The sequence below is a fragment of the Scomber scombrus genome, chromosome 3 (assembly GCF_963691925.1).
Source record: "Scomber scombrus chromosome 3, fScoSco1.1, whole genome shotgun sequence".
Classification (NCBI taxonomy): domain Eukaryota; kingdom Metazoa; phylum Chordata; class Actinopteri; order Scombriformes; family Scombridae; genus Scomber; species Scomber scombrus.
Window position 1 is genome coordinate 15,941,722 of NC_084972.1, and position 23,553 is coordinate 15,965,274.

General features: G+C 41.2%; 1 protein-coding gene across 1 annotated transcript; it reads right to left on the bottom strand.

Moving 5' to 3' along the window:
* Nucleotides 1-744: 744 nt before the first annotated feature.
* Nucleotides 745-22,153, bottom strand: espl1 (extra spindle pole bodies like 1, separase). Its single transcript, XM_062443543.1, has 31 exons — nucleotides 22,073-22,153; nucleotides 21,597-21,899; nucleotides 20,705-21,457; nucleotides 20,237-20,338; nucleotides 19,999-20,110; nucleotides 19,742-19,869; nucleotides 19,364-19,557; nucleotides 18,987-19,229; nucleotides 18,158-18,302; nucleotides 17,739-17,898; nucleotides 17,442-17,581; nucleotides 9,453-9,587; nucleotides 9,209-9,325; nucleotides 8,926-9,097; nucleotides 8,689-8,817; nucleotides 8,419-8,575; nucleotides 7,917-8,026; nucleotides 6,641-7,773; nucleotides 6,141-6,549; nucleotides 5,807-5,935; nucleotides 5,416-5,629; nucleotides 5,051-5,244; nucleotides 4,542-4,669; nucleotides 3,564-3,686; nucleotides 3,261-3,410; nucleotides 2,554-2,721; nucleotides 2,270-2,374; nucleotides 2,050-2,165; nucleotides 1,852-1,935; nucleotides 1,326-1,490; nucleotides 745-1,126 (listed from the first exon to the last, which is right to left on the bottom strand). Exons 1-31 carry the CDS (start codon nucleotides 22,151-22,153, stop codon nucleotides 925-927), a joined length of 6,501 nt encoding a protein of 2,166 aa, XP_062299527.1. The 3' UTR covers nucleotides 745-924.
* Between the last annotated feature and the right edge of the window lie 1,400 nt (nucleotides 22,154-23,553).

Below are 23,553 nucleotides of genomic sequence, written 5' to 3' on the forward strand. Positions count from 1 at the left end.
AGTCACATATGGGAAGCTGGAATCAGTGAATTTGAGTTAAAATTGCTTTAAAAAGATTATTGATGATCAAAATAGTATCTGGTTAATTTTCTGTCAATTGATCAACTGACTAATTGTTGCAGCTCTACATCCAAATGAAACTTTGTGAATAAGTTATCTGATGTTAATCTTTGTAGCCCTCATCTTCCAGTGTTAGTTCTATGGTACCTTATTTTTGACCTGCTCATCCAGTTTGGCTAAAAACACCAGTCATTAGAGCTGACAGTCTGTATTTTTATCTCCACATACAATTTACATCCAAAATAAAATGAAACCACTGCAGAATGAGCAGTCAATCAAATGATTCTGGACCATTACATCTTCAGCCATTTGCTCTTATTGTCAATACATCTTTAAAAATGTGTGAAGCCAATTTTTATCTTATGATAACAATGTGACAGGGAAAAGATGTGCCATATTACAAGATCAACAATCACATCTACTAATAAGATACTGAACTTCTTTAATCAAATTCTACCCAGTAAATGACCTTGTAGTCTCGACCCACAAGATAAAACTGTAAATACAAAAAATTCTGGCTTTGGGGCCCCAACCCAATACGAACATTGCAAAATAATTTCTACAATGGATACGATGATCATAAGTGATAACACCTTTATTACAAATCTGTTCATTCATTAAAAGTTCATCAAAGAGTTCATCACTCAGTAAAAATTAGCAAGATATTTAAAACACATTCAAACCATAGTAACATTGGTTTAAACATTTAAACACTTTTTTAAATAAGGAAAACGCTGTACTTTAAAATCACCAAAATTTTGGCGGGGAAAAAAACTTGACGTTTCATGTCCTCCAGCTTCTGTGCTGAAACGATAAAATTTGGAGACTACACAGGATTTTTTCATCTCTCATCATCAGTCTTAACTACTGCAGGTGGATTGGTAAGCCATAGACCACAGGTGCAGCTCCGATGAGGTGTTTCAGGAATGTGGCCTGACGCGAAGGGCCCATATAATCCAGGAGGGGAGCTCCAGACCCAGCGGATAACCAGGATTCTAGCAAGGCTTTGGTGAAGCGATCAATATCCCGATCTGTCACATCCCACAGGTTTCCCAAAACAAAGGGGCTATGGAATGAAAAATATAATAATCCATTAACACACAAATTATTATGTTGCTGATTTGACAGCTATGTCAACTTACAACATTGAACTATAAAAACCTCTCTAACCTAATTTTCTTATTTAAAAAAAAAAAAAAAAAAAATCATGTATTAACTAATCCTCATTCAATTGCAAGTGTTTGAATGGTAAATCGATATCTCACCAGCCTGCTATAAGGTAACTGAGGATGATGCCTTGTCCTTCCTGATCCCCACGCACTGCCAGACCAGCACTGCTGCAGCCAAAGAGCAGTGAGGCTGCTCTCATCTGCCGCTTCAGGACCGCCTGGCTGTCTAGGAACCGTGCGCCAGCACCATGACCCACATAACTAAAATATACCAGGACAAGAGGTGCATGGGCAGAGAAGAGATAAAGAAAACAGGTTATTTAGAACTTTGTATAGAACAAAATGTCTCAAAAACACAACTGAGAAAAAAAAAAGAAAAATACACGCACTCAAAAAAACACAAAGCACCACATTTTCAACTTAGTATTGCTTACATCCTATAGTCCTATAATAATATTTATATGCCAGCATGATGGATTTCTTATTTTAACAAAGCCATTTCTCAGTCTGTGTATGTTTGATGTACAACATGCAGTATTTTCAGAAAGCTTTTGCCCAAAAAAAGTTGTATGTAGTAGAATGCAACCACTGTTTCCTCTGCTTGTTTCTTTTGCAAACTCACATGTATAGATCCTTGGTTGCAACAGCTTCTTCCAGTTGACCCGAGTCAGGAGCAACTCCACATACACCCTCCCAATCCAGTTTACTTTAAAAAGGAGAATGAGTTATATAATAAATGACAAGGAAACAGACGAGAGACAGAAAAACATACAGATAAATTAAATACTTCTCTTTTAACTTTTATGAGTATTGGTCTCACCTGTTAAACATTTCCTTGAATCGGTCCTGCGAGTTTTCTAAATTGGCATTAGGGTCCAGCACATAAAACACCTTCTTTATATCCACACCATGCTTCAGGATGGACTGAGGTTCAGTCTAAAGGGGAGATTCATACCGACAGTCACAAGTGAACTGAACAGAAAGTAAGTGAACATCTACACAGCAGGAAATATTGGAACTGCTATGGGGTTTTATTATACCTCTTTCTGAATACTCAGTCCAATTAGTGAGTGCAGAGACGGCATCCTGCTCACAGAGCGAGACCTTAAGACGGAGATACTCTCCCACGGCAGCTTTTGAAGGTACTACACAGGAAACAAGACAGAAGCTGATACTTCTACACCTTAGCATCAAAAATTAACCAACCTCACATAGAACATATTGTAACAGTGCTATGCAGCTCTTTGTGACTCTCAAAGAGCCTTTCACTGTAAAAATCAAACTACAGGAGAATTCAGTTTGTGATGGACACATTGAGGTGCACCTTGTCAAGAATGAGGACCACATGACCGTGGGGCTCCTCTCTGTCTGTGACCTGGGAAACAGCTGAATGAAGAAGCTGGTCACACTCCAGATCCCACTGTGGAGAAACTCCCAGAGCAAATCTTTTAAGGTTTTCTTGGGAGAGCACAGGAGATGCAGACAGGAGCACCTGGAACACAAGTCAGAAGTGTTAGTGGTTGTTTCTTTGCTGTTCCCTTTTGAACTGCTTTTGAGACAAAAGGTGAGAATTAAGGCCTGACTAATACTGGATTTTTGGGGCCAATGTTGATATTAGGAAGTAAAAAAATTCTGATAGATATATCGACCAATAATCTTATATACACACACACAGAATATAAACAAACACACATTTTTTTGCAATGATCCCTCAAATTAAACACTTGTTATAAAATTATGTAATAGAGGCGTTATATTCTACAGTTTAACAATAAACTTTATTGTATGAAATGACTGCACTGAAACTGTAACATTTAACAATTATAAATAACTATTTAAAAAAAAACAGAACAAAAAAACCCCATATATTTATGTATTAAACTTGAATTACGAAAAAGGATGAAATATAAAATGCTACCTGCTTAAAAAAAGTGAATATCAGAAAACATATGCCGAGACCAATATATCTGTGATCATATGTTGGTTGGGCTCTAGTGAGAACAGATATGACAAAAAAACAACAACACCCACCTTCAGCATCTCCTCACTGGCTGTCACTCCTCTGGCAGACAAGGCCTTGCAAAGGCACTGTGCCTGACTGGAGAGCTTAGGATCTGATGAAAGGGGTAGAAGAAAGCTCCTCCAACATCCCAACAATCCCTCCATCTCTTTCAACAGGTGCTGAAAGAAGCATGAGAGGGCATTTAAATCAAAAGTATTACTCAATGTCGTATGCCTGGAAATGTATATACAAGTTGTCTAAATAGAAGTGAACAATTTTATACTGCAGCTCTCTTAGACTACCCAGTATTGCCCTTGTTCCTCACTACTTACCTCAACTCGAGAGTCCAGTGCTCTGCGGCCCTCCCACCACTTGGCTTTCTCAGACACGCAGCTCACAACCTTCTGTTCCACCTGAATATTATCCATCTCCTGGACCAGCCAACTAATAGGGTGCTGAACAACACAGAGACAAGAGAAAGTCAAGGTAATCACCTGGGATGATGATAAATTCAAAGGTTACTTAAAGTCAACCATATGTTATGTAAAGTTCTAACAAGTAAGAAATGTCTTTTCAACTTAATTAGGACAGGGAAGGACTGTGTCATTTTCTTCCACATGATACAGTATTACAATATATTTACTTACTATTCTAATGTTGCTCTTGTCACTGTTTAAGGAATGAGAGATTCTGTGACGCACAGCTATGCCTAAAGCAAACTTCAGCATGCCAACAAGCTCACAATGATAACACCAACATACTGACTGCAGGTATAATGTTTACAATGGTCACATCAGGTTTAGAATATTAGTGTGCCAACATTGTGCCAATTAGCAATGAACAAATGTCATTTATTTTGCAAGTATTTGGTCATGAACCAAACTTGACAAATTAAAATGTTGACTTGATGATGATGTTGAATAAAAAGTTAAGGGATAACCAAAGTTATTAAAGTTCATCCTGTGGGGAGCATGAATTTGTGTACCAAATGACAGTAATCCGTGAAATATTTGTTGACATTTCACTTAAAAGCACCAATTTCAACCTCATGGTGGTGCTACAGGAAAAGTCAAGGAATAACCACAGCCAGTAGGATTTTCCCTCTGGGGAACCTCGAAGTCTTAACAATGTTATAGCAATCCACTTAATAGTCGTTGAGTTATTTTAGTCCGGACTAAAGTAGTGGACTGACCTTTTGGAATAGATCTGATTATGACGATCCTGTAATTCAGATGCCTTTTTTACTTGAATACATTTCCACTAAAGCTACAATATATCCATCTTGCAATTGTATAGTTTATTGTCCTCACCTGCTGTTTGGAGGTGGGGATATGAACAGTGACAGGGGAAGATCCCTTTTCAAGACGCGACAGCAAGATGCCGTCACCCATCTCCAGAGGTTTTACTCCAAGCACTGAGATCACACACACAGTCACACCTGTAGCAGAAAAGATAGATATACAGAGAGAAATTATATATTACACAAGCATAATGTAGATCACACTCTGCTTTGGCTCTTCCCTGAGAGCATCAAAAGATTCTCATTTAAATCTCCATATTATAGACAAGAAGGAAAATGTGCACATTCACAAATGTGGACCGTAAGTACAGTAAGCAGATGCAGTCTTTAAGTTTAATAAATGATAACTGAAAATCTCAAATCTGCCAATCAAACCTATTCTGTGAACAAAATCCAGTAAGTTCCATTTCTAGAACTTCTCTTTATCACTTTTAACTCCCATAATGTACTCACCTGTGCAAACCACATCTCAAACTAATCAAGACAAAACACGACAATGTAACAAAGTTGATATTCTACCTTGAGGAAGGTTCTGAATTTGTTGGATAAACTCCTGGCAGTGGTTCTGGGGAAAGGCTGAAGAGTCAGCAGTTGGAAAGGAAAAGATGTTTTCCAACTGAGACAACCTCTGTTCATTAGAGGTCGGACTGAGTTCATCGAGGTTCAGGGCATCCATCTTGTCTGCTAACTGATTGGACGTCTTTTTCAGCTTTCTGGTAAAATACCACACCAAAGATATAGGAATGCTCAACAATCTTTAAAAAGCATATGGGAGAATTGTAGGTACCCAAAATGAGGTGCTGGAACTATCAGATTTCAACTTTAGCTTTTAAGACATCTAATCATCAAACATTATGACTTGACACTATATCCAATATACTTACTTGAGACAACTGGCTAAATGCCTGATGGTGCGATGACGACTTGAGATGCCCAAAGACTGGGAATGCAGCATTGCTGTAGTTGTGGGGTCCTGCTGTCCTGTGGCTAAGGCCAGTAGAGCACAGAGGGTCGGGTAGATGTTGGGAGGGGGGAAGTGCTGAAGGGCCAACCAGGCTGAGCGGAGCAAAGACTGAACACCCTCCAAAGAAAGATTGTCTGAAATAAATGAAATTACAGAAGAAACTGAATATGGTGATTTACTGTACATATCTTGATACTGTTATCTTTACTCTACAAACATGTTCTGGTCTGTTTTGGTTCCCATATTATTGGACACATTATACCATACACATACAGTATCTATGTAAAGTAACGGCAGTTGTAAAGACTCACCTGGCCTAGTGTCTGGATGAGGAAGGTGGGTTTGTGGGCCTCTCGATTGACCTCTGCTCCTCAGCTCAGACAAGTCGCCTCTTTCCAAATCACAACAAATATCTCTCCGCAACACCTCAAAATCTATTTCTGAAGAGAGTGAAGAAAGACCAAAGTTCTAGTATGATTGCCATTATTTACCTTTCCAGGTCCAATCAATGTGCACATCTGATACTCTTGTTCATGTTCCAAAACTTAACTATGACCTAACACCGGTATTAAATCATTTCTAAGTTTATTTAAAGCCCTTTTAATTTTGTGCTAATGTCAGAAAGTGTGAAGTTAAGTTATGTACCCATATCTTGACTTGAAGCAGGATTGTTGTCTGTCTCAGTGTCTGATGTCCTAAGTTCCTCAATGCTTAAGTCCAGAACACCGTTAGCTTCCTCCTCAATGGTCCTCATTTTGTCTGGCTCCTCCACAGACTCCTTCTCTGATCTGGCCAGCTCCCTCCTGGTTCTTCCTCTTCTTGCTGAGGCAGGCTGACAGGCCACAGTTTCATCATCCTCAGAGGAGATTAATCGAGGTAGTGCAGTGCTATTCTTCCTAGTCTGCCTCTTGGGTGGGGCCTTGTCAGCAGGTGGATCTGGGTCCGTTTTACCCTTTTGAGCACCTCTTCTCGTAGTTGTCCGCTTTTTGGTGACATCCGTTTTGTGGTCCGCCTGGGTATTGGCTTCTGAGTCACTCTCATCGCTAAACTCCACCTGTATTAAAATATATAAAGCAAGATATTTTTAACACAAGAAAGCTTTATTTCATGTAACATTAAAACCTTTACACAGAATAGTTGCCCACCTTAAAACGGGATTTCTTTGTGCGCCTGGGGGCAGCAGGCACAGGCTGGGCTTTGTCTTGAACTGGCGACGACTCTTCATACACATGAAACTGTAGCTTAGGGGCAGTCCTAAATGCCTTCTGCACCGAAGCAGGGGCTTTCACCTTTTGAACAGGAGTACAGGCCAAAGTTGGTACCACTGTGTTGAAGTCAAAAGAACCCAGCTCCTTTGCAGAGTGCTTGGACTTCACCATTACTGGTGTCATTGGAACCAGACCCTTTCCTTTGGTTGAGGAGCTTGTAACTTGGCTCTTTGGCTTGACAACTTTGATCTTCTTTGTGTCTTTTGTTTTGTCAGGAATAAGCAGGTTTTTGGGCTTCTTCAGCGAGGATGTGGGAGGCACCGTTTTTTGTTCTGATTTCAGCTCTTTATCTTCTTTTGGTGCATTCCAAGTCCAAGCATTTGAGAAAAGCTCCTCTGGGCTGCAGTTCTTTTTGGCAGCCAGGGTAATCAAAGACACTATGGCTTTGGTTGCCATTAGACCTGCTCTCACAGGTCTTAGTGCAGGAGATGGCATGGAATCAACGAATGCTAAGCCAGCTTCAAGTACTTTCCATATAGCACAGACCTTGTTAAGCCTGGGCTCCAACCCAGAAAGGGCCATGCGAAGGTACACACTGCCCACTACGTCCTGCATCAGGGAGGGTTTAGTGGAGCCTTTAGCAGGGTCACAATGAGGGAAGAGTTTAGCCAATTTTTCCCCAAGTTTGGCAGTGATGCTCTTACAGCGGTCTAATGTTGCCAAGTGAAGTTTCAAACTAACTTTGGCTTCAGCGGGATCCAGCTGGAGAACCAGATCAGCCTGTGTAGCTGCCCATCGTGCTGTAACACGACCGAGACAGGGCTCAGAGCAGCAAGGGCACAGGCAGCTAGGTTCATGCACCAGGGAGGAAAGCCAGCGGCGAGGCTGGACTTTGAGAGGCGGGGAGCTGTCTAGATCCCTCACTACAGGTTCTTTGGAAATCCACCTTGTGCTCAGGATATCCTTAAAGTCATCCTTCCAAGTAGGTAAGGGAGACTGAGATTTTTGTGCTGGCCGACCTTTCCTTGGTTTGATTTTCACCTCTGCCTTTTGCTTCTGATCAGAAAAATCTGATGAAAACAACAACAAAGAAGTCAATTATGTAGCTCAGGAAAAGTGACACTGGAAAGTCTATAAATAATAACATTTCAACTCGGGGGTGTGAGATATAAATTAAGTCTAGTTTAATTCCGCTGTTCTTTATTTAACTAACCTGTGCAGAGTTCAAGCAGGTTCCTGACTTTGTCTAAATCAAATCCACCTTCCTCTTTCTCCCCCTGCATCAGTTCCAACTCAGCTTTCATCACCAGCAGCTCAGCACAACTAAAACAAAAAAGAAAGATTCAATTCCATTATGATGTTAACAGGAGTTTGTAATGTGGCCATATTAGCTCAGACTTTATAATACAGATATATGTTAATAAAGTAACAATTCACAAACACCACCAAAATACAGCCATAAAAAATTAACTTCACTGACAGGCTACAAAACATCTAAGATTAAATCAAATTAAAATAAAAAATACAACAACTTTAATAAAATTAGGAGGGTTTAGCATGGTAAACTACAGAAAAATAAATATTCAAGAATGGTCAGCAAACCGAGATAATATCACTGGAGAAGTAATTAATCATGATTATTAAAATAAAAATAATTTTGACTATGCTTCACTGTAAACCTTTAACCCTCCACCATGTGTAGTACATGTACATACTGGCTGAGTGCCTGCAGCTTGATGGCCAGTTTAAGGGCTTCTAGGCATTGGAGCCTGGCGTCATTGATGGCCCCACAGGTGCTCCTCACAGTCACCATCTTCATAGAGCAGTTTAACAGCTCTGAGAGCAGCTGCCACTTCAGCACAAGGTTATCTCCTGCTCATAGGCCAAGGGAGAAAAAATCAACATGGCAGACAGCACTACAACAAATATCAATCAAGTATTATTAGCTTTTCTACACATTGTTAGTCCATGTGAGAAAAATGTACCTTGGTCAATGAAGCGCACGTCTGAACTGCTGCCATTAGTCCCATATAGTCCTTTCCCCACTAAAGTGACCAGCAGGCTGCAGAGAAGTTTCAGGCTTTCATACAGAGCAGTGTCTGGGCTATTTATACCTAAAACACAAACATAGGCCATTACTCAGTCATAACTAACAGTTATAATCTGAAGCTGAACCAAAACAAAATGTAATTATATGAAGAGTAGCGAGCGCTTCAGCTAACCATGCTGTGTGATGCAGCCCCGCTTGGCCTGTGGCATTTCATCTGTGTCCAAACTCAGATAGGAGCTGCATGTCTGAAGTGCCCGAGCACGCAGCAGGTACCAGCTCTTTGACTGTCTCTGCTCATTCACCTCTTTAAGCACCTTGCACAGATATGGCACACCACGATCCACCTGTAATATGACCGAACAGTGGGGAGACAATGTGATAAAAATCACCTATACTGGCAAAAAAAGGAAAAAACTTTTAATATGAGAAATACTGCTGGTACACATGTTGCCTACCTGTCCTGTGCTGTAGCAGTACTGAGCTTTCAACAAAATGGCCAGCATGGAAAGAGAAGAAGGTCCCTCAGCAGTCGTATCTGAGGCTAGAATTTTCTCTGCTTGTTCTAGCTGGGCCTAAAAACATGATCCGTTACTTGTATTAGGAAATTATTTCTCGCAAAATAAATATGGACAAATCACTTTTTTCATATGAAGTGACAGAGTGTATTTGCAGAGTATAATCATTACAGAATTGCTTTACCAAAGCCATATCAGGGGTGCCTAAATCCAGGAGGAGGCTGGCGGATTGACAGAGGGAGTTGGCACATCCTTGGTTGTCAGCAAGTTGACGTGAAAGTCCAATAGCAAGTTTGTAAGCTTCCAAAGCTTTGAGAGGCTATAAAAGAAATATGAGATTTGGTAAGCACACAGATATACCCAATGATCTGAACACAAGTTCTAACAACCTGACCTCAGGATACACATTTAATACAACATTTACAATAATCTTAAATGATACAACATTTAAGATTATTTATTCAATTTTTTGATTTGCGTGTGTATTGTTGTACCCTCCTTTCGTTAAAAAACAGGGAACTCGACTAGTCAATTCACATTTAAAATTCTCTTTAAAAATGTCTATAATGCTTCATGAATAATATAAGGTGATTACTTATTTGGTACAAGATTGAAATCTATTTGGAGATGAAGTGAGAAAGTAAAAACAAAAATAACCCCCCTGTAGAGGTTTAAATAATGTTAGCTTGATATCTTGCAGTGGCTTACTCAACAGTCTATTGCTAGCAAGAAGTTGCTTTCCACAGGCAGTGTCTGTAGCTAGCCCAGCTGTGCAGGTCAACAAAATCCACTCTGGAAATGTTTTTTGTTGTGAAGAAAAAATATAAAAAATCTTCCAGGTTTATTCCACAGGATTACAAAACAAAGTGGCTGGCTAACACACTTGTAGCAACTAATTACTAAAAGGCAGGTAAGAAAACCGTTTGCTTCTCCAGTTATCAAGCTCTGACTGCCTGCTCTCAGATCAACAGGAAAAACTCACACACCGTGCGTTCTTAAAGGGGAAGTATACCTTTTACCAACATATACCGAACCACATAAAAACATGAATACCAATATGCTTTTAACATTTTTAACCACTATGTAAACTTATAAATGAAATTATTAATCATTAAATCCTGTATACTTGTATATTATTGAATTATGCATCTTTTTAACACATTTTAATAATATGAACTGTATTTCTAATCATGAACTCTACTTCTGCCTCTACATACCCGGCCCCTAATTGCTTTCTAGGGCAGAAACAATTACAACTTATATGAAGAAAGTCTTTCTTCCCAGTAACACAAAGCAAATAACACTTTCAATCAGGTAAGTAACAGTCCTTCTCATGCTGCTTCTTGAAGTAAGCAGAGCTTTGTTATTGGCCTCTCAAGCTCATTAGTCTTTGTCTTGACTCGAACCTTGCGGACCATTCCATGCTCATCCTCCATAGTCTTGACGATCCTTCCCATCAGCCAGGATCCCCTAGGCGCTGATTCATCGACGATCAAGACTACATCTCCTGGGATGAAGTTCCGTGATGGGTGGTTCCATTTCTGTCTTTTCTGGAGTAGAGGGAGGTACTCTCTGGTCCAGCGCTTCCAGAAGAGATCACTCATATACTGGACTTGCCTCCATTTTCTGCGCGCATAATTGTCATCTGTCTGGAAGAGTCCCGGTGGTAAGTTTGGTTGAGTCTTCAGCAGCAGCAAGTGCTGTGGGGTGAGAGCTTCCAGATCGTTCATATCATTTGAAGGCGTGGTAATAGGCCTACTGTTCAGAATGGCCTCACATTCGCAGAAGAGCGTTTGAAGACCTTCTTCATCCAAGCTTTGTTCTCTCAGCGTAGCAACCATGATCTTTCTGATGGAGCGGATGATTCTCTCCCACACCCCTCCGTGGTGTGATCCGGATGGAGGATTGAATATCCATTTGATGTCACGCTGGAGCAAGCTGTTCTCAATTTGTGAAGTATTCCACTCCTTTATAGCCTTTCTGAGCTCGCGGTCGGCTCCGACGAAATTAGTCCCATTATCGGATCGCATTTCCTTCACTTGACCCCTCCTTGCGATGAAGCGACGCAGAGCATGAATAAAGGAGTCTGTTTCCAGTGACGTTGCCATTTCGATGTGGACCGCACGACTTGCGAGACAGGTAAATATAACCCCGTACCTTTTTACATATGATCTTCCTCGTTTTACATTGAATGGTCCAAACAGATCAACTCCACTTCTGGTAAAAGGTGGTTCGTCCGGTACCACTCTGTTTCTTGGTAAGTCCGCCATCATTTGTGTGCCTGATGCACCGTGTTGTCTTCGACAGGTAGTACAGCGAGACAGCATTTTCCTGATTGATGAGGGGGCGTCAATAATCCAGTATCGTTGACGTACATGAGACAAGACACGATTGCGTCCGCTGTGTCCCAGTCGCTCATGTGCATCCTGGAGAATCAGATCAGCCACACGATGGTCTTTAGGCAGGAGCATCGGGTGCTTGGCTTCGGCCGGCATGAATGCTCGACTGAGCCTCCCTCCAACACGAAGGATTCCCTCCTGAAGTTGCGGATTCAGTCTGCAGATTCGACTATTTTTCTTGACGGGCTCTTTTCTCTGAAGAGCAGATATTTCCTCTTGGAACTTCCTTTGCTGACAATGGAGGATGATATCCAGCTCAGCTTGTCGCAGATCATCCACAGTCAGGTAAGTCTGTTTGAGACTCCTCTTGTATCTTGTCATTTCTTTGTTTACTTGTTCTTGGTCCTTGTATAGTTCATTAGTTTCTTTTCTCTTCTTTGACAGGTTTTCCAGGGTTCCTTTGACTCGAATGAGCCACGCCACCGCCTTCTTTAGCCGTATCCAGGAAGAGAAGTATTCTGTTAGTTGTTGCATTACATCAGTGCTTTCTTCTACTGTCGTAGCATTAACGAGTATGCTTTTCTTGACCTCAGGATCTGCCACTGTGAGCTCCTCTAACTGAACACGCTTGTCTGGCCATTCTCTTTCTGGCTTGCTGAGGAAGGCAGGCCCTGAGATCCATACCTCGTTCTGCACGAAGACACTCACCCTTTGTCCCCTGGAAGCGTAATCAGCTGGATTCAACCGTGTGTTGATGTAGCTCCATTGCTCCACTCTTGATGCTTGTAAGATTGTAGCGACCCTGTTTGCCACAAATGTCTTAAATCTCATGTTCTCGTTTGCTATGTACTTAAGTACGGCGGTGCTGTCTGTCCAGAACTTGGAATCTGACAGCGGAAGCTGCAGTTCTTTCTTTAGCGTGGTGTCCACCTTCACAGCTAAGGCAGCCGCCGTCAGCTCCAGCCGCGGAATAGTCGTGGGTTTAAGAGGGGTAACTCTTGCCTTTCCCAAGACAAATGAGCAGTGTATCTTGTTGCTGCTGTTCTTCTGAACCAGGTAAGTCACAGTACCGTAGCCTGTTTCGCTCGCGTCACTGAAGTGATGTAGTCGAGCCTCCACTGTTTCTCCAAACTCAGGTGGCTTGAAGCACCGGTCCACTCCAACGTTGGTGAGCTGCTGAAGCTCTTCCATCCACCTTGACCATTGTTGTGCAAGATGGTCTGGCACAGCGTCGTCCCATCCTGTTCTCAGTCTGCACAGTTCCTGCAGGATGTTTTTGGCAGGCAGTATGACGGGAGACAACATCCCCAGTGGGTCGTAGACTGAACTCATCATTGACAAGATTCCCCGTCGGGTGAGAGGCCTCTGCTGGATGTTCACGTGGAACTTAAACTGATCCGAGCGGATACACCACTGGACCCCAAAAGCCCTCTCGATGGCGAGTGATTCCTGGTCAAAGTCGAGGTTTTTGACTTCTGTTGCCCGGTCCTCTTGTGGAATACTTGCCAACACATCCCGGTTGTTGGTCATCCATTTCGTTAGTCTGAATCCTCCTGTTAGACAGATGGCCTTCAGGTCTTGGTATAGCTTGACTGCTTCTTGTTTGGATGCAACTGATCTCAAACAGTCGTCGACATAGAAGTTACATAAAACTGTATCCACTACTGCTGCATCAAAACTGCTCTTGTTATCTTCAGCACACCTTCTCAAAGCGTAACTCGCGCAGCTTGGTGAGGAGGTGGCGCCAAACAAGTGAACTTCCATCCTGTATTCTTGCAGCTCTTGTGAGACGTCGCCGTCCGGCCACCACAGGAACCTGGGAAGGTCAGCGTGTTCTGGTGGCACTTTAACTTGATGGAACATTGATTCCACATCCGCCATTATTGCAACTGGCTCTTGACGGAACCTTGTTAAGACGCCGATGAGACTGCTTGTCATGTCAGGCCCTTGCAGTAGTTGTTCGTTGAGTGTGGTTCCTTGGTAAGAGGCTCCACAGTCGAATACCACTCGTATTTTCCGCTTTTTAGGGTGGTAAACACCGTGATGCGGGATAAACCACACCTTTCCATCGCTCCGGTTTAAGTCTTCAATTGGTACTTTTACAGCGTAGCCCTTGTCGATCACCTTTTTCATGAAGCTGACGTAGTCTTCTTTGAATGTCTGGTTTCTCTGAAGCTTCTTCTTCATGTTGAGCGCTCGTTGCTCTGCCAGTGCTCTATTATTGGGCATTTTCACATCTTTGTTCTTCAACGGCAAACCAATTGAGTAGTGGCCGTTGACCAGCTTGGCTGATTCCGAGACTCGATCCATGAAAAGCTGGTCTTCCTTGGACATTTCCAAATGCTCTAATTGAGAGTTCTCCGGAAAATCACACTTGAATTGCTGAGCCCATAATTCTTCCAGTCGAGCCACTGAGATGCGATTTATCTTAATCTGTGGGCATCCATGTTTTGTCCGACTTCCAATGTTCTCACGCAGCGGTCCGTTTACGGTCCATCCCAAGGCTGTACGTACTGCATACGGCCCATCTTTGATGCTGCGGATTACTTCCTCTGGTTCAAGGGCTTTCGCCACATCAGTTCCAATCAGAAGACCGACATCTGCATTGATGGAAGGGATTCGTACACCTTGCAGATGTGGCCACTTATCCACGTCTTCTTGAGTAGGAATGTTCTCTTTACTCACGGGGATATCCTTTTGTGCAAAAACTTCTGTGAGCCCGATGAAGTCATCGCCTTCTAGGCTGCTCACTTCTAGGTCTGGTACAGCTTTGCAGGAGACTGCCTTTTGTTCTCCCATTGTGGTGAGTAGGATGTTCACATTTTTTCCTTGCAGATGAAGGTCATTCGCCAGCTTGTTAGTGCAGAAGGAAGCGTTACTTCCTGGATCCAGGAATGCATAACAAGTCAGCACCTTGTTTCCTCTCTTTGCCTTTACTCTCACAGGAACGATGGCGAGGATGCTATCGGTACCCCCGGCCCCAGTCTGGGAGCTTGTGTCCCCTGCATCCACAAATCCACTGACCACCCTCGTAGACTCGTCCTTAGGCTCCTCCTTCGAAGCCTCTTCCTTTGGTGAGTCTTTGGGTTTCTGTTTTATGTGTAAGAGTGTAGGGTGTGTTGCTGAACATATCTGACAGCTCTTCTTTTCTTCACAGGCCTTACTCATGTGTCCTGCCATAAGACAACTGAAGCAAAGTCCTTTGCCCTTGAGGAACTCCAACTTTTCCTTGTGCAACATTTTTTGAAGTTTTCTGCATTGTTCCATGGTATGGTCTCCCTGACAAAAGATACAAGGTTTATTAAAGGCTTTATCCACATTTGTTCCTTTCTCCTGAGTTTTCTTGTTTCCGTCCCAAACACCTTTCTCAGCTTTCTGTGCTTTTACTTCAGTGGCCAGTGTAGTGTAGTTTTTCTTTCCACCTGTCTTTTCAGTCTTACTGTCTGTCTGGCGTCTTGTTTGTCCTGGGATTTCGCCAAACACAGGGTGTGATGCCATTTCTGCTTGCATGGTGATGAACGTTACTACATCTTTAAACTTTGTCCGTCGATCTTGCCTTTTCTGAATGTCTATGGCGACACTCCTGAATCTCTCTCTCAGTCTGTAGGGGAGCTTTGCAATGATTGTACGCATATTAGCAGCATTTTCCATCTCATCTAAGTACTCAAGGTCTGCCATTGCATTACTGCAGCTTGTGAGAAAGAGAGCGTATGATTCGAGTGCCCTGCTGTCTTCTGTTTTTATGATAGGCCAGTTTAAAGCCTTGTCCAGGTAGGCCATGGATATCTTGTATTTATCCCCAAATCGTTCTTTCAGAAGTCTCTTGGCTTCAGGATAGCCCTGTTCTGGGTCCATATGAAAGCAACTGCGCACTAAGTCATTAGGCGGTCCAATAGTGTGTTGTTCTAAATAGTAAAGACGATCTTTGCTATTTTCAGTCTTACTCTCTACGCTGTGTTCAAAAGCTCTCATGAAGAGACGATATTCTATTGGATCTCCTTTGAAAACAGGGATGTTCTGTGGTGGCAATGTAGAGAGCTTCTGTTGCCTTATTAGGCTTTCGGTGATGTCGTTTTGGCGTTGCATGACAATAACCAGGTTATCTGTATTCACAGAATTGTCCACTGAGTATACAGGAGCTTGTATGACATGGTCGCCTGCATCTCTTCTTGTTGTGTGGCTATGCTGACCGCCACTGTTACCACTTTTACTGTAGTTGACATCGTACTTCACTGGAGTAGACGTAAGAACATCCATCCGACTTCCTTTGCCAGATCTGCCAGACACTTCTGAGCCTTCGTACTTTTTTAACACGGCCAGTTGAGCATCAGCTGCAGCGAGCCCGGCTTGTAGCTCTAAGTCTTCTTTTTCAGCCTTGAGCTGTAGTTCGTGTTTTTCTAAAGCCTGTCTCTTCTTCAATGTAGCTGACTTGGCTAACAGAGCGGCTTTTCCTAACTCCACCTTTAAGCGTTCAGAACGAGCTGACGATGTTGCTGACACAGCACTGACGGATTTTGATTTTTTAGATTTCTTGGATGTGACTGACACGCTATCTTCTGGTTTTATCTCATCACTAAACTTTTTAGCTTCTTCTTGGCGTATCTTAGCCGCCCGTGTCCATGAATTCACTTCTCGTGCAAAGTCTGTGTGCTCACTGTTTCTTGGCTCAAACCAATCCCTTTGATCTGTGTTCATATTCTCTTTATATCCTGTCTGGCAAAATAGGTCTTTAACCTGCTCATTTATTTCACTGAATTCCTTTATCAGTTCTACATATTCAGCCAACGGTTCTTTTCCAATGTTTTCCGCATTCATATCATCATCCATCAAAGCATACAGTTCGTTCTTTTTATCATTAAGTTGGCCCAGTATGGCTCTTCTTAAGGATATTTTCATTTGCAGATTATGTTCCAATCCTTTAAGTGTTGGTTTAACAACTCTCTTTTCTTTTTCCTCAGTTAGTCCTACCGTTTCTTCTGTTCCTGTCCCCGCCATGATTGCTTTGCAGTTGGTACTTCCAGTAATTATACAGGTTCAATTTGCTAACCAACAGTCACAAAACAGCAAAGACGAGGCTCATTGAGATCCAATGCTAGCTAGCACATTAGCTAACTACTCACAAGTCACTTGCAGCCTCGGTAGGATGATGGAGAATATTCTTTCAGGTCCCTCGTTGAATCTTGAATCAATCAATCCACAAACCTCTCCAAAGGCTTCTTGTCCAATGTCAAGCAGGTTTTCTTACTAATGTAGAGGTTTAAATAATGTTAGCTTGATATCTTGCAGTGGCTTACTCAACAGTCTATTGCTAGCAAGAAGTTGCTTTCCACAGGCAGTGTCTGTAGCTAGCCCAGCTGTGCAGGTCAACAAAATCCACTCTGGAAATGTTTTTTGTTGTGAAGAAAAAATATAAAAAATCTTCCAGGTTTATTCCACAGGATTACAAAACAAAGTGGCTGGCTAACACACTTGTAGCAACTAATTACTAAAAGGCAGGTAAGAAAACCGTTTGCTTCTCCAGTTATCAAGCTCTGACTGCCTGCTCTCAGATCAACAGGAAAAACTCACACACCGTGCGTTCTTAAAGGGGAAGTATACCTTTTACCAACATATACCGAACCACATAAAAACATGAATACCAATATGCTTTTAACATTTTTAACCACTATGTAAACTTATAAATGAAATTATTAATCATTAAATCCTGTATACTTGTATATTATTGAATTATGCATCTTTTTAACACATTTTAATAATATGAACTGTATTTCTAATCATGAACTCTACTTCTGCCTCTACACCCCCCACAATGATTTTGACATTTTTATTCTTACCTTTCCCATGAGTCTGAAGAGAGCTGCAGTCACAACAATAGAGCTACAGGTCTGTTTGGGGTTCCTCACAGAGGGCTTGACTTGACTCTGCAGGAGAGCAGACCACTCACCCAGCGCTCTTTCCAAAGGTTTGCACAACTCTTTAAGGAAAAAAAATATGCATTAATATCACACAAAGACAGCAAATGATAAGAAACCTGTTTTAGATACACAGATAGTTACAGTAGAAATTCATATCCATCACATGATAAAGGAGCACACAGGATGATAATCAATTAATAAAAAATGGGTTCCTACTGTTCTCTGCAGCCAGGCTGAAATGTAGGCCTTCATAAACCAGTATGTTGTCCTGAGTCTTCTGCTTATCTTCATAATCAAAATCGTTGGTCCCAATGGGATTTTCCACACAACGTGTTTGCTCACGCTCTTCTCGCAGTTTTTTGTCCCTCTCAATGGCCTGACGAAAAACACACAAACATAATTTATTCATAACACATTTGGTCAGACTATTAAACTGAGACTTCATTCCAACAAACAGTTCATTACCAAATATACGGTCGATCAATTCTTACAGTAGTTCTATGTAAAAGACCGTAAATATGTCATATTGTTACTAATTTCAGTCTCACCCTTTTAATTGAGAGAAAATGACACTGACACATTGATTAACATACAATGTGCCAAAAAAAAAATACTTCATATCCAATGGTGCTCACCTCGTGAAGATTGTTCTCCAGAGTACAGACATAGAGCCAGAGTAAAGCGTGGGCTTTGTCATCCTTCAGTCGGTCTGCATTTTCTTGAGTCTCTGGTTCTTCTTCCAGAAGCCGTAAAGCTTCATGAGTAAAATCAACTGCTGTGCTGTGTGGTTACAGAGAAACATAATGAACACAGAGACAACAGGCTGCTGTCCTTGATGGCTCAGCAGGACTCCAGACTTTCCAAAATGCCAAAGGTAAGCTTGAGGTCATATATATATATACACACATACACACACCTCGTCCATCAGAGAAGAATGGAAAGTTTTTTTGTCAATTGAAAAAGCCCAGTGGCTCCAATTTCTCCAATACTAGTTAACCTTAGAAATCCCAAAGCGGTCAGGAATTCCTGCCCATAACTTTCTTGATTACTGTGTCTAATACAAAATCTGTTCACACCCAAAAGTTTGCTGGGGTGCCAATCAAAACAGGCATTACCTTTTTCCACTAAGACTTTTCCACTAAGACTATGTAGTAGACTACCATACTACACACTTTGCTTGATGAGAATGCTCTTAGGTTTCCCTATGCGTTATGAGAGACACACCTCTGAATCTGTATTTACATTCCAGTGAATTAAACAGAATTACTCTGAATGAATACTTGAATGATCTGAGCACTTTTCAAATCTATAAAATTGTTCATTGGACAGCTGGTGCACACGCTCCTCATTTTTGAAGTTTTTTTTAAAGAGTTGTTGGATTTAGATTTAGAAATCATATCTTCAAAAGTATTTGTGTCAAAAACCAAAAATCATTGTCCATTGGATTACTTGTAAAGCTCTCACCAGTCAGTATGTTCACTGAAATCCTGGAAGCACACGACTTGAGCCATTTCACAGAGGTAGATAGCACGCAGGTGGGTGTGGGAGCTTTCTTCATGACAGATGCTTAAAAGATCACAAAGAGTGTTGTAACGCTCCTGGGCTGTGTCCCCTGCCACGTCCTTATAGGCACGCAGTTCTTCATCCAAAATGCAAAGCATTACTCCTTCATCAGGGACATCAGGACCAAAACCATCACGTAATGTCCTGTGACAGGACAAAATAACATCAGTCATCAGTTTCTGTTTCATGTATATTTCATAGTTCTAGAATACACCTACTGGTGCTACTTGGACACGTCTTCAGTGATTAAGGACTTTTTGATAAGGACTTGTCTGTACCTGAGTCGGATGTCCTCTTCAGAGTTACGTGATGCGTCCATCTTTGTCTTCACCCACAAAGAGATCGGTTCAGCCATTTGTAATGTGATTTTGTCCCCCAGAGCCTTCAGCCACAAGATCACCCAGTCCAGTGCTCGCTCCAGCTGTCCAGCCCTCCGAGACGTCTGCACAGCGAGCATGAACGGCCGGTTCAACTAGAGAATGATAATATAAACATTATGAATTACAAACAGTCATGATCAAACGGACAAATAATTTAGGTTTGGTCCCGTCTTAATCTTTTAAAATAAAATGAAAGTAAAACTAGCAGGCTCTTATGTATGATAAATGCTGGGCATTTATAAAAACAAATATGTGATGCATGATTAAAGAGCTTACCCTGTCAACCGACAACGAGACAGGACAATTCTTGCATAGATCCTTGCAGAGGATCTCAACAAGTGTGAAGGCCTGATCATAGAGGCGCCGGTTGTACAATCCACATACTAAGTTGCTGACGGCAATCACTACAAGGCACAAGATGATCAAAAAATGTTACAATAATATACTAATGACATGTTTCTCATAATTTAAGGAAAGTCTCCTGACAAACAAAATGAACAATTAGAGCACTATTGAAACTAGAATGTAATCACCTGCTTTGATGAGGAGGCTATCACTAGACAGCTTGCGCAGTTCGGTCATCATCTGTCCAGCTGTGGATTGGCAGTACAACAGCACTCTGTCCAACGTGTCATTGTTCTCCAGCTACAGACGACAAATCACAATCAGAACTAAACTCTTAATATAAAAGCAGTGGTAGCAGAATCACATCCATCTTGTTTTCTGTTTTACTATCATCATTATCTATGGATTTCACACAAGTACCCTCACCTGTGATGCGAGCATACTCTCATAAGCAAATACAAAGCCTTGGTAAATACTGAAGCCAAGGGCCTGTTGCAGTCTGCTGCCCTCAGCTTGGCATGTTGAATTCTGTAAATAAAGCAAACCACATGTCATTTTATACTCTAAATTTCCTTATGATAGCCGTTGAAAAAAATCCAACTATAAGCAACGATTTCCCTATATCTCCATCAATATTTTTAATATGAATTATTTTGTGGATTATTTTCTAGATGAATCGATTGTCTGGCTGCATTTTTTATTACTTCAACCTGAAGTGATGTATTCAAATTGCTTGTCTTAGTCAACCAACAGTCCAAATAACAGTCAAATGGCTGGAAACAGAACAAAAAGTAAGTTGTTGATGGATTTAATAGACTGAGATTTCCTTGCTCTCTTTTTGTAGTACACACATATATATACACACACAGATAAGAAGTGAGTGACTACACTAACCTTCTTCAGGACCTTTAAAATCCGTTCTTGGTGCTCCTCAAGAAAAGAAAACCAGGCCAAGAGCACAGGTCCGCTCAGTGCCTTGCTATGGCCACTTTCGACAGCCCACACTACCAGTCCGCACCCTTCCATAACTGCATGAGCTTCTCTGTCCCCTGGGTCAGCTGAGAGAGACCTCAAGGCCCTGGCACACTCTGTCAAAGCCTGGCCACTCTCCTCTCCAGATTTCATTGTAGAATGAATTTTTACTGCCCATTTCCCAAGGACCAGAGCTGTGCACTGAGAATCAGCACAGTCCCTAACCTTATTCTCAATTTCATTCAGAAAGGTGGAGGCCAGATCGAAATGGCTGGACTTACAAAGCACCTTAACTATAATGAGCACCATTTCAGAAAGCGTGTGTAAACCTGATGTTTTACTAGGCTGCTTGGACTTGTCCCCCTCACAGCCTTGACCGCCCATCCAACATCTGTAGAAAAGTGTGTGTATTTCCTGAAAAATAAAGGAAGCATCCTCCTTTGTAAGAGCTTCACAGCTCCTCCGAAATTCAGCAATGGCATCCTCTGTGTATATGGGGGCTTTGGAGAAGGAGGGAGTTGCGCTTTCTGTTTCTAACAGCAGGAGGAAACTCAGAGCTTGAATCTGGCAGTGAAGTTTGTCCCGAGGATTCAGAATCTTCCTGTCTTTGGCAGCAGAGAGTCCATTCCAGAGGACTGAGAAGCAGCTCCGCACAAGAACATAGTAGTCCTCAGCCTAAAGGACCATGCAAAAGTGTTAATGCAGACTCTAAAGAAGCAATCATGCAGAGTTTAGGTTGGATATACTGTTCAATACATTTATTTATATGAATTCCTGTTAAAAAAAAAAAAAAAAGGGAAAAAGTAATTCATACCTGTTGTGCTGGGGTAAGCCTGCTATAAAGTACTCCAGCTACATGGCTGCATAGATTGTGAGCTTCCAGAGAGCTCAGCTTCTTGACAATATGGAAAATTATCTTTTCCATGTACAGTGGACTGCTCTGGGCAACACATGGTGCAGAAATGTCATAGCCATGAATGGAAAGCTCCACCAGCTTTACCAACTGACTTATATGGTCAAAGTCAGGGGATCCAACTCCAAGATGATGGTTACAGGCTCTGATGATCCTGTCACACAGTGTACGACCCTGAAGCCCAGGCTGACTCTTCACATAGCTCTGCAAAATAAACAAATTAATCTATGTTGACTATGATGTGTTTTATATACAAAACATGGCTTATTAAATACAGCAAACAGAGCTGTGCTCCGTTGAAGTCGGTTAATCTTGGATCAGCCAGCTGTTGCTCAAAAGTCAGAGGTAGGAACACGACGTTATATAATTATGCTAACCTCTAGTTCATGAAGTAAAAGCTCCGTCTCTTTTACAGAGGCTGTCCGCTTGATGTACTCCTCCACTTTCAATAACTTCATGTCGACAGCTGTAAAAAACAACAACAAAAACACCTAAGTCAAGAGTAAGTAATGTAACCATGTTAGCTTAACTTAGCGACGTTAACCACAACATGACGCTTCAACGTTAACGTTCGCTAATTTAACCAAGAGAGTTAACGGTAACTTACTTCAAGCAGTTTGTGGCAACACTTTTATTTAAAGCAGATAAATGGCAGATTTGCTATACATAATCATACAATACGGCCGATGTACGGCTGCTGCTAAACTTCTATGAAATTCAATTTCCCGACAATCATGAAAACAGCAACGCCGCGCACTGTTTTTGAAAGGTGTTTGCTGACCAATCAGAAAGTACATCCGCCGTATCCCCGGAAATAGGAGGATATATGGGTATTGTAGTTTTTTATAATCATGTTTAAGCCTCTTGTCAAACCAGCAAAAGTGTAACCGTATAATCATGGTCATATCCTTAAATGAATACCATTCTGAGATTTCATTTTCGTTTTCATTTTTTTCATAGCTATACACAATTATATTATATTATTTTATTATTATATATTATATGATTATATTTTGTACATTTAATTTAATAGTTTTTCTATTTAAAAGTTAAACATGTAGAAGATATTCATCCTTGGAATATATTTTACATATTTTTATTGTAAATGTCCATCTGTCTTTTTATATTATTTAGAATTATTTAATGTTTTGTATATTTTTGACACAACACCAAAGCAATGTCCTTATATGAGCAAATCTACTTTGCAATTAACCTGGTTCTGATTATGAAAGAAAAAGAAAAACATTTATTCTTAGCAGCTGATGATACTGTGGATGGGGATGTGTAGGTATTTTTAGAGATGGACCAAACCCCCAGATGCACTGGAAATTGCTTGTGCAATATAATTTTATTTATAGTAATAGAAGTAGTTGTGGTAGCAATACTTGCAAGGGGCCTTTAACAAAGCCAGACTGAGTTGGCCCATTTCAGTTGAGTTAAATTGATTACAATGTTTTAATTTTAGTTCAGTTCTTAATTCATTTCATTATTAGTATTAGTTGTTTTTATTTTAATAGGAGGGTATTTGTCAGGGGCAAGAATTGATAAGTCCAGAACAGGCACTTATTACAATACAAAGACAACACTTTGTGAAGGCAATAGACTCATGAAGACCTCAATCTAAAAAATTGTGTCAGGATTTGAAAATTGCTTTTCAGTCACAGTTTGCAGAGCTTCAACAGTTGTGCAAAGAAGTTTTCTCTCTTTTTTTTTGTAGATCAGTTTGTAAAGATTTGTTTTCCCTTTAATTTAAAATAAATTGACTTTCTGCTGGCTGGTTTTAAAAAAGCCTAAGGGCATCTACTTTGATTCTCAGTTGTAAAACAATAAATCATGAAAATATCCAGAAAGTAAAATT

Excerpts from the sequence above, each read along its gene's own strand:
- espl1 (XM_062443543.1), bottom strand. The coding sequence starts at position 22,153 with ATGAAGTTATTGAAAGTGGAGGAGTACATCAAGCGGACAGCCTCTGTA. Across the intron at positions 19,870-19,998 it reads TAGCCTCCTCATCAAAGCAG|TGATTGCCGTCAGCAACTTA; the intron begins GTGATTACATTC and ends TGTGCCTTGTAG. Across the intron at positions 19,558-19,741 it reads TCTCGTTGTCGGTTGACAGG|TTGAACCGGCCGTTCATGCT; the intron begins GTAAGCTCTTTA and ends ATCATTCTCTAG.